The sequence below is a fragment of the Odontesthes bonariensis genome, chromosome 10, assembly GCF_027942865.1.
Source record: "Odontesthes bonariensis isolate fOdoBon6 chromosome 10, fOdoBon6.hap1, whole genome shotgun sequence".
NCBI classification, from domain to species: Eukaryota; Metazoa; Chordata; class Actinopteri; order Atheriniformes; family Atherinopsidae; genus Odontesthes; species Odontesthes bonariensis.
This window is the reverse complement of record NC_134515.1, coordinates 4,657,685-4,675,873: the sequence shown is the minus strand read 5'-3', so window position 1 is coordinate 4,675,873 and position 18,189 is coordinate 4,657,685. Positions and strand designations below refer to the sequence as shown.

Here is an 18,189-nt window from a genome sequence, read left to right as displayed (position 1 = left end):
TCACCACGTGCTTCAGCGTCTACAAGCAGGTTTAGAGTGACTTTCAACCGAGTTATCTCGGGGTCTGAATCCGATCCGATCCAATTCTTAGTCAGATTAAGGTGTCTACATGCACTTAATAACTCAGTCTGATTGTAATTTAGCCAATAATCCAATCCTTTCAGTGCTATGTGACCCCACTGAGTGACAAGTTTAAAATTAGTCAGGGCGTGCTCGGGGTGTTGAAGCAGCCTGAGGTCCCGTTTGACCCTGCAGAAGGTAAGAATACCCAAAGTATTCTTAATAAATCCTGACGCACGTACCAGGCGCTCAGTGGCTCTAAACAATATTTTAGAGGAACAAATCGTGAAGATTTCGGAGTCTATAATGAATTCCTTAAGGCTCAGAAACGCAGTGCCTCTAATCAGACAGCCGCCGAGGAAGATTAATTGCCGTCTGTGAAAAACTGATGCACACTCATTTTTATCATTTTGAGTCAGACGAAGCGGCGGCACCATTTATCAGAGCTGGACTAAATCACGTCTACTGTCTGATTCAGCCGGTTCCGTTCCCGACAGATTCAGTCACACTCAGCTCTTATCGTGACAAAACAAATTTATAGAAACGTGACACTGGAAAATATAGCCCCCCCGTGAATAAAAAACAAATCATAACAAATAAATCCAGTGAAATAATTCAAAGTTTGTGAATAAAAGTCATTGAAAATGTCATTTTTCAGCATCTTTCTAACCAATTCATCTTATTTTCAAACTTATATTCATTCATTTGTTAAATTATTTATTTGACAGGCATTTAAACAGGGGCGGTCATTGATTTTATATTGATTTGATGACATATAAGGTTCCTCACGCAGTCAAGCCCTGAAAATAAAGGTCAAAACACCCGACCCAGTGGGATCACAATCATATCCCGACCAGATTTAATCAGTCGTGTCACAGCTGAGTCTCCCTCCAGACATAACAAACCCAAGAAGAGGAACCACAACTATTTTGTTTGAAAAGAAGTCTGAATTCACAGCTGCTGTTGTACCACACTCCCAATCTGACTTTTTATCATCCGAAATAAAAGATTAATGTCAGATATTAACAAACTGCTCTATCCATTTTTAGCTATTTGCACTCGAAGCGTCAAATCATAAATGAAGGGGAGCAAACCGCCAGTGAATTAACATGATGAACGCAGTCTCCATCCTGAATGTGTTCAAACGGATGTAGTAGTTCAACAATAAAACGTTTCTGCATTTTCTGGCTTCCCAGATCGTTAAATGCCTTTTTGAATCACACATGCCGACATGTTGGAGGATGTGAAGCTGTGCATAAATTATATGAACACGGACAGAAAAACGTGTAAACAATCACCATGAAGATGCTATAAGATGTAGATGTAGATTAAAATGTTTAATCTAATTAATCACATGATTTCCCTGATTAATCACAATTAATCGCATTTGTACGCAGAATCCAAAAGTAGTGTATAGCTTTTAGCATTTAGTTTTATTTTAAATGTGCTGCCATATGAATGAAAGTGCCATAACATTTGTTGTGCAAACACACTTTTAACATCAGCATCTTTCTGTAGTTTTTATGTAGAAGCCTCGCTCCACTGTCTGTTTCCTTGAATGACTTGCTGCTATCAGTTGTGTGTTTTGCCTTTAAGTGATATTTTAGACTGGAACTACTACGCTGAGAAGACTATTCAACTTGGCAGTGTTTACAGATGACTTTGGTTCTGTCGACTCCGCCGTCTGGAAGAACTTTAAAATGAAAATGGCCGAGTAAAAGTTCCGTACCCTTCTCCAGGTTTGGTGGATCCGCCGATTACTTTCTTTTCCTGTTCCACAGCAGACAGCAACAGACTTTTACAAAATAAAAGCCTGTGAGCAACAGACTTTGACAAAATAAAAGCCTGTGAGCAACAGACTTTTACAATAATAAAATAAATAATAAAATAAGGGTGGTCGGTGATCAGAGGCTATAGTCCTCGCTGCAGCTGGCCCCGGGTCGAGTTCCGCATCGGACAGCCCTGTGCTGCATGTTGTTCCCCCTCTCTCTGCCCCCTGCTTGAACTGTCCTATCCATTAAAAGGCACAAAAGCCCCCCCCCACAATTTATTTTTTTTTAATTAAAAAATAAATAAACAAAACCTGCATTAATGCGCAATAAAATATTTATCGGCGTTAAATAATTAACGAGTTAACGCAATAATAACGAGTTAGCTCGCCCAGCCCTACTTTTAAAATAGAATTTAAAGCAGAATCATGAAAGCTGCTGCAGTCATGTCGCACTGCCTCGTTTCTTGGTCATGTTCCTGCTGCAGGACTTTGCATTCGGCTCTCTGGCTGCTGCTGAGTGACATTCGTGTCCCTTTCAGCCATGAAGCCGAGGCAGAAACCCTGCTGTAAGCACCCTGACCTTTGCAATCATCTCATAATTTAAGCAGCATTCAGCTCTGTGGCGGAATAAATCATCTCCGCTTGATTAAACTATTCAAAGCCGAGCTTCAATTTCCGTTTGTCTAACGATCTTTGATTGTGACAAAACTGGATCACCATCCAATGATGTTCAACAAGAAAATCTATATTTGAGCAGACGCGGAAAGCGTTTTGGAGAATGTGAAACGATCTGATTTCCTGCGTGTTCCCACATGTTGGCAGCTAACGGATTGAAATCAGCCAGAGGATTCATGCTTTGGTTTTTCTCCTGACACGCAAACCGCCCCTAAGATCAAAAAACAAACGATAGAACATTAATGTTTATGCATGAACCCCTTCCTACACGGCTTCACACAGCGAAACCACTCAACTGTGAGTCCGACTTCTTCAGCATCGGACGATATTTGAATACTTGTGTCAGAGAATTTCAAACCCTTCTGGGGAGTTCTTTACCACGTGACCCCAAAAGGACGGAGAGAAATATGCAGAGCACACACAGAGACCACGGTTTACAATCAGCTATATTCAGAGTATGAGTAAAGACCCTCGGGAGAAGAAGAAAGTGGCCGATTGCTTCGGGAGGTCTCATTGCCTCGTCTGCCCTGATATATTACGTCCAGTGACCTGAAATGTGCTTTGGCATAACTACAGATGTGGCAAAATGCAAAGTTACACAACTTTGTTATGGAAAGCATCCACAAAATCTTAGATTTTTTCATCCAACCACTGAGAAAGAAGCAAACTGTATGTAACAAGCAATCAAAACAAAATGTAATTCAATGATTAGTTTGATTACCATGGAACTTATAATTAATCTCAGAGTTTAGATGTCAGAGCTGCTAATTATTCCACCTTTGCTTTCTGTTAGCTGGTCGATAAAGCTAATGCTAATGCTAACGCTAATGCTAATGTTCTGTGCTAATAAACGCCACACCTGCACACAGAGACGGCACAATGTTTGTGACTGATATTATGATGCATAAAATGGACAGAAGTGCCATTGAACAGTAATATAAATCAGCTTTAAGCGCTTTTTAATGCACGGGGCAGCCATGTTACATTTTGAGATCGGGGTTGGTGAAGTTCTTTCCAACTTTACAATTTGGAGCCACGAGATTACAGCTGAAACTTCCCAGTTCAAATGGAAAGCATTAGGGTTGTGAAAATGATCCGTTACAAATCAGAACTTGATTTTTATGTGAAAGATGTACACTGGAAAAAATCTAAATCTTACCAAGTATATTTGTCTCATTGAGTATCTCATTACACTTAATATAAGACACAATACTCAGACGCAACTGCCTAACAAGTACAATTTCAGCCAGATATAGGGACTTGTTTTAATACAATACATCTTGAATATCTTGTGAAAAAGTCTTGAAAACATCTTGTTTTGAGTCATATTTCACTTGAAACAAGCTTTTTCTTACATTTGAAGAGGTTTTTAAGCTAATTTCAAGATCACTTTTAACTCAAAAGTCCTAAATATCACATTTTATTTCAAGAAATCTTGACAAGCCGATTTTCACTAGTTCCATTGGCAGAATTTTTTGCTTATTTCAAGCAAAAACGTCTTGTATTTGTTGTTTTTTTACTTATTTTTGGCGGGGCATTTTTTCCAGTGTAGTTTCATCGGTACACAGACTGCTGAATAAAGTCAAATAAACTGCAATAAACTGGTTGACGCCCCAATTCTACATCAGATCCAAATAGCTAGCGTTATCCTACAGATCTTACACAAAGCATAATTTTCACAGCAACATGAGAAATGAGACATCAGACTGGGTCAGAACTACAACAATTAAGTAAATAAGCTGAGTCTACAAACCCCTGTCAGATGATGAAATCAGCGGATACACCCATCAGCTCCATGAGGTAAACACAAGACATGTTTGAGGACCAACCCCGACACAGAGGCATCAATTTTGCTGTTTGGAAACCATTTGAATTTTCCCAAAAAAAAAAGAAGTGAACAATGGACATTTATCTGTCAAGCCTCAGTAAAGCACATTGGTGGCATCACCACTGGATGCTAATACAGTTTTTACAACAACAACAACACAACATAGATACTCAAAATGTCCTCTAATCACAACGTAGACACATCTCAGCGGGGTCTACAGCTTCTACTATCCAAGTTATTGCTAAAGATTTACAGTCCGACAGAATATTGGACTGAGAGGATACTTTATATACTCTGGAGTCGTGGTAAAAGAATGCAACTGGAAAGCATTTCACCAGCAAATGTGTGCCAGCCTTGAGAATCAAAGTAAAGAATGAAATAGTACAGAATGCATTTTTCCTGTATCAAACCGAACTATTTAAAAAATATAAGGGAGAGATAACCACACCAAAACACACTCAAACACTATGAGGCCTCCACTGACACTGATCAGGGGCGAACTGAACTCCACACTGACATGTTATCTCTCATCTAAGGTTGAAAAATACTGGAAATCACTGAAAACTCTTTCTTCCTGTTCATGTGATCGAATTCACAACAGATTTCATCGTCCCTTCAGATGCCGTTTACAAGAGGAAAGACCCTGATAGAGGTGAAGGAGTCACAGATACGGGATGGGATATGAGCAGAAACCACCAACTTGTTTTAATTCAACAAGTTGGTGGTAATCCAATCGCTGACCTTTCCTCACAGTCAGTCAGCACATCTTTTATCTTTCAGCTCCTCTAACATGTCACCCAGACTACAAACCGATGTCCCTTTGTGAGGTAATCTATCAGACAATCAAGGCTTTGAACATTCTTAAAGGGATAGTTCGCCTCTTTTGACATAAAGCTGTATGACATCCCATATCAGCAACATCATTTATGAACATCTTCTTACCCCTTGCTGCGTCCTGTGAGCAGAGTTCCAGCCTCGTTTTGGTGTTGATGAAGGTAGTCCGGCTAGTTGGCTGGGGTTTAAACAATAAAGCGTTTTGCTTCTCAAAACAATATGCGTTCAACAGAGTAATACACTTGCATCACAAAATCGTTCTCCAGGAAAAAGTCAGACCTCACAATCTCTTGGCCCTATTTTCTCTCCCTTCGTATCACTGCCTGCTGCCGACAGCCGCGCCTGTTACGCTGTTTGCTGCTCGTATGAAAATTTCATGAAAATTTTCTAGGAATTCATTTCTAGAAGAATTCATGCTCCTAGAAAATTTCTGAAGAAATTTTGATGGGTGCCAATCTACTGCCCGCCCTATAAAAATAAAAAAAAGGTTTAGTTTAGTTGAAGTTGAGAATCTCCTGTCACATATAAACTTTGAATGAGGTCTCTGTGCTGTCGTATGGCTGAGTTATGAGGCCTCCAAAATAGGCCAGTTTTTGGCATTTTTGGCTCGTTAAGTGTTTTTCAATCAATTTTCCCATTTAATTTTGGGCCTCTGCGAGTCCCAAAATGGAGAAGACAGGTCTGCTGAAGAAAGTTATGCCATTTTTATCAAGGTCCTGTTTAAAAAACAGCTTTTATGGTATTAAAAGGATTACCAAGGATTAGTTTTCATAAAATCTATAAAAATTTGCTGCTCGGTCTGCACAGCAGGCAGTGATACGAAGGGAGAGAAAATAGGGCCAAGCGATTGTGAGGTCTGACTTTTTCCTGGAGAACCATTTTGTGATGCAAATGTATTACTCTGTTGAATGCATATTGTTTTGAGAAGCAAAACGCTTTATTTTTTAAACCCCAGCCAACTAGCCGGACTACCTTCATCAACACCAAAACGAGGCTGGAACTCTGCTCACAGGACGCAGCAGGGGGTAAGAAGATGTTCATAAATGATGTTGCTAATATGGGATGTTAAACAGCTTCATGTCAAAAGAGACGAACTATCCCTTTAACGTTCTGAAAAAAGACGACTTCTTTTTTTCAGAAAACCAAACTACATCCAAGAATTTTAACAGCACCAAAAAGCAGAAGAACCGTAACTCTAGACTTCACACATTAAGCAGATTTGTGGCACGTTGTCTGGCTTAATTAAGGAAACAAGCACTCATCACCATTCGCAGGTTAATCGCAGGTCACAGAAGCAAACACCTACCGACAGTGATGACGTTGGCTGACAGGAAGTGGCTGCAGGAAACGCTGACGGTGCTCACGTAGGAGTCATCATCCGTCGTCACGGTGGTCGTGGATCTCAGCGACGGGTTGGGGGAGTCGGTCAGCATGGCCATTCTTGCCGCCACAGACTCCATGACTGCTGGTGGATGACTTCACTCCCGCAGAAGCCCGAGAAATGCTGCACCTCACGGTCAGAAATGGGAAAGGGAGCAAACAAAACGGCCTCAGTAGTTCCACAAAGTGTTTCGCCTTCGTGGGCAGCCGAGGAGAACGTTAAAAAAAATTTAGTCCGATCTGATTTTGATGAAATCTTCCAGACACACTCCAGATAAGGTGCTCGACAAATCCCCCCACGGGCGTGTTTTATCGGCTCTGATGCACCGCTGGAGCCAAAATGGACGTCTTGTTTGTCCTCTGATGAATGGCGTCTGTCAGAGGATCTGGCTCAGAAAAGCTTGCAGTCCTTGTTCAGACCATGATCACAGACGGTCTCCTAAAAACAGACGAGAGACACACTGTAACGAATTGCTGTATATTTACGGTGGATTTACAACAGTATCCGACTGCATTTTACAATAATTGTAAAATACTGTTGAATATTCATCCCTCACGTGTAAATTAACAGTTAAGGCAAGGCAATTTTATTTGTAGAGCACAATTCGTACTCAAGGCAATTCAAAGTGCTTTACAGCTACATAAAATCACAAGAAGGCAATAAAAATCAATAAAATAAATTAATGAATTAAAAAAAATAATCATTAATTAATTCATTTAAAAGTGAAATCAGTCATTTAACAATACCAGTAGATAACTGTAATTTAACAGCATAAAACCGTATTTGTAGTTCTCCTGCTGCCATGTACTGTAATCCAAAATCCGTTATTATACTGTTAAATAAATTACGGTAGATGTGCTGTAAAATGACTAAAACACTGTTATCCTACCGTCATGTACTGTAATTCAAAAAACAGTTTTATACTGCATGATAAATAACAGTAGTTGCACTGTAAAATAACCACAACACCGACCATTATTCTACGGTCATATACTGTAATCCTAAAAAAACGGTAATATACTGTTAAAATAAATAACAGTAAAATACTGGCGTCCCTGCTACCAGTATTTTACTGTTATTTTACGGGAAAATTCTTTACAGTGTACAAATGAGACACATGAGAGCAGGAAACACACAGGCTGTGTTCGAAACCGCCCACTACTCCTACTGACTTTAACTTTTTTTAAGTTCCCGGATGCATACTAGATTCCCCCGAAATGTTGGGTATGCATCATGAGGTTACTACTCATACTCAAACTACCCAAGATGCAACGTAACGTGACGTCGCCGATCATCATTTCCTGTCAAAACGGCAGTTTCAAGCTAGCTACAACGAGGGTAGGTTCACTTCCTGTTTTCAAAACAAAAGCACCAATTGTATGGTAATGGCTTTCCCTATGATAAAAGGCAACGGGTATTTTATTTTGTGAAAATAACCGGAAGTGCGTTGCTCACTGCGGCTAGCTTTAGTAGCGCCGAATTCGTGGGAACAAAATTGTAAATAGCCAGTATTTTGTCAGGTTTTCAACACGTTGGGGATCTAAACGACTACTTTCTCACCTGAAAATGTTTCAAATGTTGCTAAAGTTTACAGAGTTTAGAGCTTAAGGGAAATCAGCTTCAGGCCGGCTGATTTCGGCTCGGGCAGGAGCGAAATGCATTGTGGGTAAACACTCTGCATACTGTCTGATCGATAAGTATGTAGTATGTAGAAGGCGGTTTCGAACACAGCCATACGAAGGGAGAGAAAATAGGGCCAAGTGATTGTGAGGTCTGACTTTTTCCTGGAGAACCATTTTGTGATGCAAATGTATTACTCTGTTGAACGCATATTGTTTTGAGAAGCAAAACGCTTTATTTTTTAAACCCCAGCCAACTAGCCGGACTACCTTCATCAACACCAAAACGAGGCTGGAACTCTGCTCACAGGACGCAGCAGAATTAAACTTGTATCAGAATCAGAATCAGAATTGTAGTAAACCTCGTCGTAAGTTATCAGAACACGACGAGCCGGAGCTGAGGACTGATGAACACAGACAGTTACTCCTTCAGGCTTTTAAGAACCTGCCTGCTGATGCTCACAGCAGAGGTCACACTTATCACATCATTTTGATGGCTTTGTAAAAATCCAACAGACAGAGTATTCAAACTGCAATTTAATTCAAAAATTAAATCAAAACACGAGCAAACGAGTCTGTGTTGTGTAAATAAATGAGAATATTTTACTGACGCAAGTATAAAGGAGAGTAATTAGTGTGAAAATATCAACTTATTTAAGAACTGAAGCCAGCAGCACACATCTTCAGGCTGTGAGGCTTCGACTGGGGTAAATGTTTTGTGTTTGTTCTCTTTTCATCCAAGCTTTCTGTCTAAGTATAATTAGTATAATTTCTAGAAAAATTGGAAAATTGGGATAATAATAATAAAATCTTAAATCTGCAATTTGCTTGTTTTTAGCAACATTATTTCCAGTTTCATCTTTGTGTAAGCTTGATTTAATTTAGAAAATATAAACTAATGTAGAATCTGAAGCATCAACACTCAGTAAAAGCTGTTCCAGAGTCATGTTTCCCATCCTGTTCCATCAGCTTTGTAAAAATCCAATCTGAGGGCACTAACAGACAGAGTATTCAAACTTATTTTACATTTTAATTTGCTCTGGTTAACTGGAAAAAATCAAAGTCTTACCAAGTATATTTGTCTCATTTCTAGTCAAAATATCTCATTACACTTAATATCAGACGCAACTGCCTAACAAGAACTATTTCAGCCAGATATAGGGACTTGTTTGAAGACAATACATCTGGAATATCTTGTTAAATGAAAAAGTCTTGAAAACAAATTGTTTTGAGTCACATATCGTATGAAACAAGCTTTTTTTTTTTACATTTGAAGAGGTTTTTAAGCTAATTTCAAGATCAATTTTATCTCAAAAGTCCTAAATATCACATCTTATTTCAAGAAATCTTGACAAGCCGATTTTCACTAGTTCCATTGGCAGACTTTTTGCTTATTTCAACCAAAAACGTCTTTTATTTGTTGTTTTTTTACTTATTTTTGGAGGGGCATTTTTTCCAGTGTTTGAGATCAAACCTCAGAGCACGTGCAGCATGAGAGCTGCCGGCATGTCGCACCTCATCTCAGACTCCTTCCCTACATAAACCTCCTTTGTTTGCCTACCTTCCCGCCTTCCTGCACTCATCCCTCCCAGAATTCCACCAACAAAAAAAGATGAAATAAACCAGAACGCAGCCGAAAAGCCTCCTTTAAAAACAGCTTTCAAAGCAGAAAAGCTTGGCTGTTGTCTGCGTGATCCAGCAGCCTGCTCGGAGCTGAACAATGTGAGTGTGTTTGGGTGGTGTGTGGCGGGGGAGTCAGGCGGGGTTATGGCTGGAGAACATGTTGGGAGCCGTCTTGAAAGAGTTGTCCGTCGGCTTCGCGCCTGGGCATGTTCCTGTTGCCATCCAGCTCACACAGACAATTCACCTGGACAGGGGAAGGTGGGGGGTGCCTACAGCTGGATTGTGAAGTAGTAGATCCTATATGCCAACACGGTCAGAAATATTTTACCCATTCAATCATTCATCAATAAAAGGAGTTATAGCTACAAACAGACCATGAAGTTTAAATTTAGGGCTGGGCAACGATTAAAATGTTTAATCTAATTAATCACATGATTTCCCTGATTAATCACGATTAATCTCATTTGTACGCAGAATCCAAAAATGAATCCAAAAGTAGCGTATAGCTTTTAGCATTTAGTTTTATTTTAAATGTGCTGCCATATGAATGAAAGTGCCATAACATTTGTTGTGCAAACACACTTTTAACATCAGCATCTTTCTGTAGTTTTTATGTAGAAGCCTCGCTCCACTGTCTGTTTCCTTGAATGACTTGCTGCTATCAGTTGTGTGTTTTGCCTTTAAGTGATATTTTAGACTGGAACTACTACGCTGAGAAGACAATTCAACTTGGCAGTGTTTACAGATGACTTTGGTTCTGTCGACTCCGCCGTCTGGAAGAACTTTAAAATGAAAATGGCCGAGTAAAAGTTCCGTACCCTTCTCCATGTTTGGTGGATCCGCCGATTACTTTCTTTTCCTGTTCCACAGCAGACAGCAACAGACTTTTACAAAATAAAAACCTGTGAGCAACAGACTTTTACAATAATTAAATAAATAATAAAATAAGGGTGGCGTGGTGGGTGTAGCAGGCGCCCCATGTACAGAGGTTATAGTCCTCGGTTCGAGTCCCGCATCAGACGGCCCTGTGCTGCATGTTGTTCCCCTTCTCTCTGCTTCCTGTCTCTGAAATTTCCTATCCATTAAAGGCACAAAAGCCCCCCCCAAAAATAAATAAATAAAAACCTGCGTTAATGCGGGATCAAATATTTATCGGCGTTAAATAATTAACGAGTTAACGCGATGATAACGAGTTAACTCGCCCAGCCCTATTTAAAATATAAGAAGTCTTAGAAGATCCTCGTTTGGCTGAAGTTACTGAAGAGCTGAGAAGGCAGTGATGTAAAGGGTCGTGAGGGTTTACAGTAACACGCCCGCACGTATCCATCGGCGCTGACCTCACTCCTCACAGAGAGGGAAGGATTTCGGTGTTTAATGGATGCAGACAGGTTGGGCTGCAAGTCAACGTGAGCCGGGAGGGGCCGACAGCGAGTGATGTCATTACAACATGGATGAAGCACCAAGGGGGGATAAAGAACTGAAAACTGAAAAGCAAAAGGATCAACAACAGCACCAACAAAAGCAAGAGGATCAACAACAGCACCAACAAAAGCAGGAGGAGGACACTGCTCTGATAGCTCCACATGTTTCTGATACTAGATTACAACATTTAGAAGTGCTGTGCCAAAGCGTCGAGGCGGAGGAGCTGCAGAACCGTGATAAATACAGGAGTTTACCGTAGTTTGTTAGAGATGCAACAGGAACAAGTAAACTTTAGCCAAATACAACGGAAGCAAGGCTGAGCATGTAAGCGAACCAAAGTTAGTAAATCAAACTTGTGACATATCTTACAGAAAGCGACTTGTTTTCTGAAGACTTCCTAAAGTCTCTGAAAGCCTTAGAGCACACATAAAAGATAAGCATCCAGTATGTTCGTCTTGTCCTGACATGCACGCTTATCAAACAAGTGACTTTAAATGGATATTTTACTCCTGAGTGTCAGTACAAAGCTGTCGTGTGTGTCAGCTTTGTTTGACAGCACGAAACTGCAGAGGACACGTTGCTAACGGAGGCATTTCTAAAGAATCCAACTGATAAACCAATTATTTTCTGCTCAGTTAGGACCTGAGCTGTCAGACAATGTCCCTCCGATGTTTCTAACATCCTTTTCCAACCACAGAACCACCAAGGTTGTGTTTTTATGAGCCAAATGTGTGACACACGTACCCAGACATCAGGTAACGGCCTGCGAGTTTGTGAACAACGCAGCATGCGTGGAACCAATGACTCACAAAGCTGATTCAGTATGTAGGATGTGCAAAAAGAACAAGCTTTTTTCTTAACATGGACAAGATAACAGCTGGTTTTCAACTGCAGGAAGTTTCCCTGGAAACCAGAAACACATTTCATCCTATAACGGCCCCAGTCGGGTGCTTAGAATAGATATTTCTACGTGTATAAAATGCAAGGCGGGCATATGACCTTAAGAACTAATAGAAATGTTAATCTCACTCCGTCTTACTGCGACATTATTCAATTAATCCCATAAAGTTCTGTGAAATCTTATTAGAAGCTAAATAAAAAGGTCAATAAAGAGTCAATTGAACTAAACTGAATTAGAGCTTCGAGCCCAAATGTGTTTCATTGATAGGGCAGACAGGGCAGACAGGCCAAAGTCGGTTTACGACAGTATTTAAATCACGCCGTTGTTGACATTTTCATTGCCAGCGCAGTCTGGCCCCGGAGACGTGGGATTAGATGCATCAACAGGTTACTCTCCTCCACAGAAGCTGATATTTATAAAGGATGAATGTGTGTGAGAACAGGCTCCTCTCGTGCATTCTTCAGTAATTTGATTTAAAAAAGTTAGTAGGAAAAGTAGGAGAAGTATGCGGTTTCGAACACAGCCTGGGTTGGTGGTGGAAGAAGACCTTGAACAGAGTGAATGTTGCCAGAATCAGAACAAGGAAAACTTTACTGATCCTGGAAGAAATTCAAGTTAAAACTGCACAACGAGACAAAACTAAATGATAATGTTCAAAAGAACAAAACAATAAAATGCAACTGGGTCCTGGACTTCCTTACAGAGAGAAAGCAGAACATCCGACACCATTACAGTGAGTATGAGCCCATTACCATTCACCCTGCTGACACAGGACTGCACCGCCACCCGTATAGTAAGATCTGCCGATGACACAAACGCTGTGGGCCTCATCACAAGTGGAGATGAGTCAGCACACAGTCCCTGATGACTTCACACAACCTTTCTCTCAACACAGGAAAAACAAAGGAGGTAATAACTGATGGTTGAGAGAGTCCAGAGCACCAAATTCCTGGAGATTCATCTCAGGGAAAGTTAGGAAAGCACAGCAGCGGCTTCACCTCCTCCGGAGGCTGAAGAGAACCGGCCTCTCCGAGTCTTACCAAGGGAGCAGAGAACGGAAACAGCAGAGCAGAAGAGGGGCAGAGACTGAGCAGAATGATAAAAACAGTCCCGCTGGCACCATGGGGGGTCATTCACAACAAAAGATGCACATGCAGAGGGGAGCGCATCATTCAGGACCCTCTCATCCCTCTCAGAGTCTCTTTACCCTCCTTTAACATTAAATTAAATGTTAAATTAAATCAAATTAACTGAAATGAGGGCCGTGGCTCAGCAGCTCAGTGGGTCGTGCAATAACCAAAAGGTTGGCGGTTCGATTTCCACTCTCGCCACTCAAAAGATTGGTGAAACTGACAGCTGGAGGGGTGCCAGTCCACCTCCTTGCCACGGCCGAGGTATAACCCGAGTGTGTGACCCTGCATGAGTGTGTCAACCTGGATGGGTTAAAAGAAGAGGACAAATTTTGCTCAGATGAAGGATATTGAGGTGATTAGTTCCGGTAAAGACGAAAACAGGATTATTGCACTTAACCCTGATGGTGTTGCACCTGATTACCTGTTTTAAGTAGAGACACCACAACGATTTACAGGCTCAGGGTGAGAGAGAAGGAAGGATTTTCTGCGGCCTTCAGCAGAGCACCTGAACGCTCCCACCACAGTGCCGTGGAGAGGATGATATTCATTCAACATTCTCTTCTCAGCCGCAGCGTTAAAGCTCGTTCTGACTGTCCGACACAAGAGTTGCTCTCATGCTTCTGTAGGTTTCAGATATACAGCATGATCCATGCATGCAGGCTCAGTACCTCCTGATCCCGTCCGTGCTGCAGGCTCAGTACCTACTGATCCCGTCCGTGCTGCAGGCTCAGTACCTCCTGATCCTGTCCGTGCTGCAGGCTCAGTACCTCCTGATCCCGTCCGTGCTGCAGGCTCAGTACCTCCCGATCCTGTCCGTCCTGCAGGCTCAGTACCTCCCGATCCCGCCCGTGCTGCAGGCTCAGTACCTCCTGCTGCAGGCTCAGTACCTCCTGATCCCGTCCGTGCTGCAGGCTCAGTACCTCCTGATCCTGTCCGTGCTGCAGGCTCAGTACCTCCTGATCCTGTCCGTGCTGCAGGCTCAGTACCTCCTGATCCCGTCCGTGCTGCAGGCTCAGTACCTCCTGATCCCGTCCGTGCTGCAGGTTCAGTACCTCCTGATCCCGTCCGTGCTGCAGGTTCAGTACCTCCTGATCCCGTCCGTGCTGCAGGCTCAGTACCTCTTGATCCCATTCGTCCTGCAGGCTCAGTACCTCCTGATCCCGTCCGTGCTGCAGGCTCAGTACCTCCTGATCCCGTCCGTGCTGCAGGCTCAGTACCTCCTGATCCCGTCCGTGCTGCAGGCTCAGTACCTCCTGCTGCAGGCTCAGTACCTCCTGATCCCGTCCGTGCTGCAGGCTCAGTACCTCCTGATCCCGTCCGTGCTTCAGGCTCAGTACCTCCTGATCCCGTCCGTGCTGCAGGCTCAGTACCTCCTGATCCCGTCCGTGCTGCAGGCTCAGTACCTCCTGATCCCATCCGTGCTGCAGGCTCAGTACCTCCTGATCCCGTCCGTGCTGCAGGATCAGTACCTCCTGATCCCGTCCGTGCTGCAGGCTCAGTACCTCCTGATCCTGTCCGTCCTGCAGGCTCAGTACCTCCTGATCCCGTGCTGCAGGCTCAGTACCTCCTGATCCTGTGCTGCAGGCTCAGTACCTCCCGATCCCGCCCGTGCTGCAGGCTCAGTACCTCCTGCTGCAGGCTCAGTACCTCCTGATCCCGTCCGTGCTGCAGGCTCAGTATCTCCTGATCCTGTCCGTGCTGCAGGCTCAGTACCTCCTGATCCTGTCCGTGCTGCAGGCTCAGTACCTCCTGATCCCGTCCGTGCTGCAGGCTCAGTACCTCCTGATCCCGTCCGTGCTGCAGGCTCAGTACCTCCTGATCCCATCCGTGCTGCAGGTTCAGTACCTCCTGATCCCGTCCGTGCTGCAGGTTCAGTACCTCCTGATCCCGTCCGTGCTGCAGGTTCAGTACCTCCTGATCCCGTCCGTGCTGCAGGCTCAGTACCTCTTGATCCCGTCCGTCCTGCAGGCTCAGTACCTCCTGATCCCGTCCGTGCTGCAGGCTCAGTACCTCCTGATCCCGTCCGTGCTTCAAGATCAGTACCTCCTGATCATGTCCGTGCTGCAGGCTCAGTACCTCCTGATCCTGTCCGTGCTGCAGGCTCAGTACCTCCTGATCCCGTCCGTGCTGCAGGCTCAGTACCTCCTGATCCCGTCCGTGCTTCAGGATCAGTACCTCCTGATCATGTCCGTCCTGCAGGCTCAGTACCTCCTGATCCTGTCCGTGCTGCAGGCTCAGTACCTCCTGATCCTGTTCGTGCTGCAGGCTCAGTACCTCCTGCTGCAGGCTCAGTACTGTGAGGCTGCTGCCTGTAGCCCTGATTCTTTTTCTCTTGTTTATATTCCAGCAGTTTTTATTTATTTACCACCTCTGCAGGGCCCTTTTGTTGTGAATTTACGGAGCTAATCTCTTCTGGGGTTTTTTTTTTTCCCTATAAAGCAGATTTTTATTCTGTTCACGATTACAGAACTGAGACCTTTTCTCCACTTCACTGAGGAGTGTCTTGCTTTTAAAAAACATGTGAAATTGCCCATCTTTTCCTGTCAGGCGGTGATAATGATGCTGGGGTGATGCTTACACTCAAACCCTATCAGTTGCATTCAACTGCAGCAACCTCAAACTCCAATCACTGCACACTGAGCTTGTTGAATTTACGGCGCTTAATTCTAACTTTTGCTGAGCCAAGCACTCCGTCGGTATTAAGTGGAGGATTGATGGCAGATCGACGGCTGGGATTCATCGTTATTATCGGTTCGGTTCGACAAATCTTTGTTGAAGTGAGCCTCCAGCACACAGCGAGGGCATTATGAAGAGTAATGACTGTCACGTGGAACAAAGAGCTCCTGAAGGCAGCAACATTAAACCGTGGGTCAACACCCTTTTGTTTGAGGCAAGCTCAAGCACGGCCGCGCACTCCGTTTGCCGCACACTCTGGGGAAGGGAAACTGCTTTACATTCGTTTTACATGAAAAGGAAACGCAACAATGTTCAGCCAGCAGATAAGACATCAGTCCAATCACAGAGGCTGAAACACGGCTGCTGGAGCAACGAATTCACGGTTTCATCAGCGGGTGATTCCATCTCGCTGCCGAGTTTGTTTCGGCTTATGTTTTGAATAGCTGAGGAATGATGTGACTGCTTCCATGCAAACTGCCCGTCTGTGAGTCGGAGGCATGTACAGACACACAATAAAAGCTTTTATCCCTCAGCTGCAGCGCACACACAGGCTCACACAGCCCGTTTCAGGGGGAATTTGGGAAGTTTTCTCAGAAATTAAATCAAAACACGAGCAAACGAGTCTGTGTTGTGTAAATAAATGAGAATATTTTACTGACGCAAGTCTAAAGGAGAGTAATTAGTGTGAAAATGTCAACTTGTTTAAGAACTGAAGCCAGCAGCAGCACACATCTTCAGGCTGTGAGGCTTCCACTGAGGTAAATGTTTTGTGTTTGTTCTCTTTTCATCCAAGGTTTCTGTCTTATTTGGAACTGAAGAAGGCTTCAGCTGAAGTATAATTTGTAGAAAAGTTGGGATAATAATGATAAAATCTTAAATCTGCAATTTGCTCATTTGTTTCAACATTATTTCCAATTTCATCTTTGTGTCAGCTTGATTTAATTTAGAAAATATAAACTAACGTAGAATCTGGAGCATCAGCACTCAGTAAAAGCTGTTCCAGAGTCATGTTATTCCCATCCTGCTCCATCGGCTTCCTTTAACGACCCTTCTTAACGCTTTGGGAACTGAGGACGCTGATTAGCCGCATTCGGACAGAGCCGTTCTAAGAACAGTCCACCTGGAATTTCGTTCTGATAACTGCCCTTCTCCAGGGGAACTGTTTCAGTTTGCATTCCCACATGAGTCATGAGTCACGACGCAGTCGTCTGCGACAGCGACGTGTTACTTTAGCGCCACATTCAACAACAAAACAAAACAAAACCCGCGAAAAGTAAGAAGAGAAGAAAAAAACACAATCAAGAAGTAGGGCTGAGCAATCTTATCAATACTGCGATATATATCGATATTTCGTTTCCCGATAAAGTATCGATTTTTCAGCCGCGAATAACGTTTTTTTTTTAAATATTATTTGTTTATTTTTATTTAAAAAAATTTTCTTAAAGCAAACTTTATTGAAAAGTCAGACATCGAATCGTATCGTAAGCTGAATATCGTGTATCGCATCGTGAGATTAGTGTATCGCTACAGCCCTACCAAGAAGCTAACATGGAGAGCGGGGAGGCCACCGTGTTCATGGTCTGCATGATGGTGATATTAATCATGGACGATCACATCGGGCGTCTAACATGGAGGCTGGAAGAGCTCACAGAGAGAGTCAGGAGACGCAGGATCGAGCGCAGGCCATACTTCTTGGTTTCATGAAGGAAGGAGAGCAGAGCGCCGCAGACAAAGGAGACCACGTGGAGGTTTCACTTATTAAACACGCCAAGGTTGTGTCCGTGTGGTATGAGGAAACATTTCAGCCTGACAACATGACAAGGGGCGGAGCTACCAACCACCAAACACCTCCGTCAGATGTGTTCCTATGGAAACCAGAACAGACCCAGCTGAGGAGAAGGAGCTGAAATGGTTCCAGGAACTGAGGGCCGTGGTCCCGAGTTCCTGTATGTGTGAATGAGGGGAAAAACGGCCCCGTTCCTGAAAAGGTTCTAGGAACTGCAGAAGGTTCTTACAGTGGGAATGCGCCTTTTGTTGCAGTTTTTCAGAGGAATCTGGGTCCATTCCTGCTGAATCCCAGATCTCAGCTGCTCAGCAGTCCCTGGTTGTTGTTGTCTGGTTCTCCTCTTCATGATGCTCCGTACATGTTCAGCAGGAGACAGATGTGGACAGATGTGGGCTGCAGGCAGGCTCTGTAGATGCTGAAAGCCTCGAGTTTATTTGTAATTCGGACAGAAAAACACACGTTTTCTAACTTGTTGATGGT

The 18,189-nt window shown here is 43.3% G+C and overlaps 1 protein-coding gene across 1 annotated transcript in view; it reads right to left on the bottom strand.

The window, feature by feature from the left end:
* plch2a (phospholipase C, eta 2a) overlaps positions 1-18,189 on the bottom strand; it is a 258,084-nt gene that overhangs the window by 224,854 nt on the left and 15,041 nt on the right. The window contains exon 2 of the mRNA XM_075476011.1: positions 6,475-6,987. Coding sequence (XP_075332126.1) covers positions 6,475-6,628 — 154 coding nt within the window. The 5' untranslated portion in view covers positions 6,629-6,987. The remainder of the gene's footprint in view (positions 1-6,474; positions 6,988-18,189) is intronic.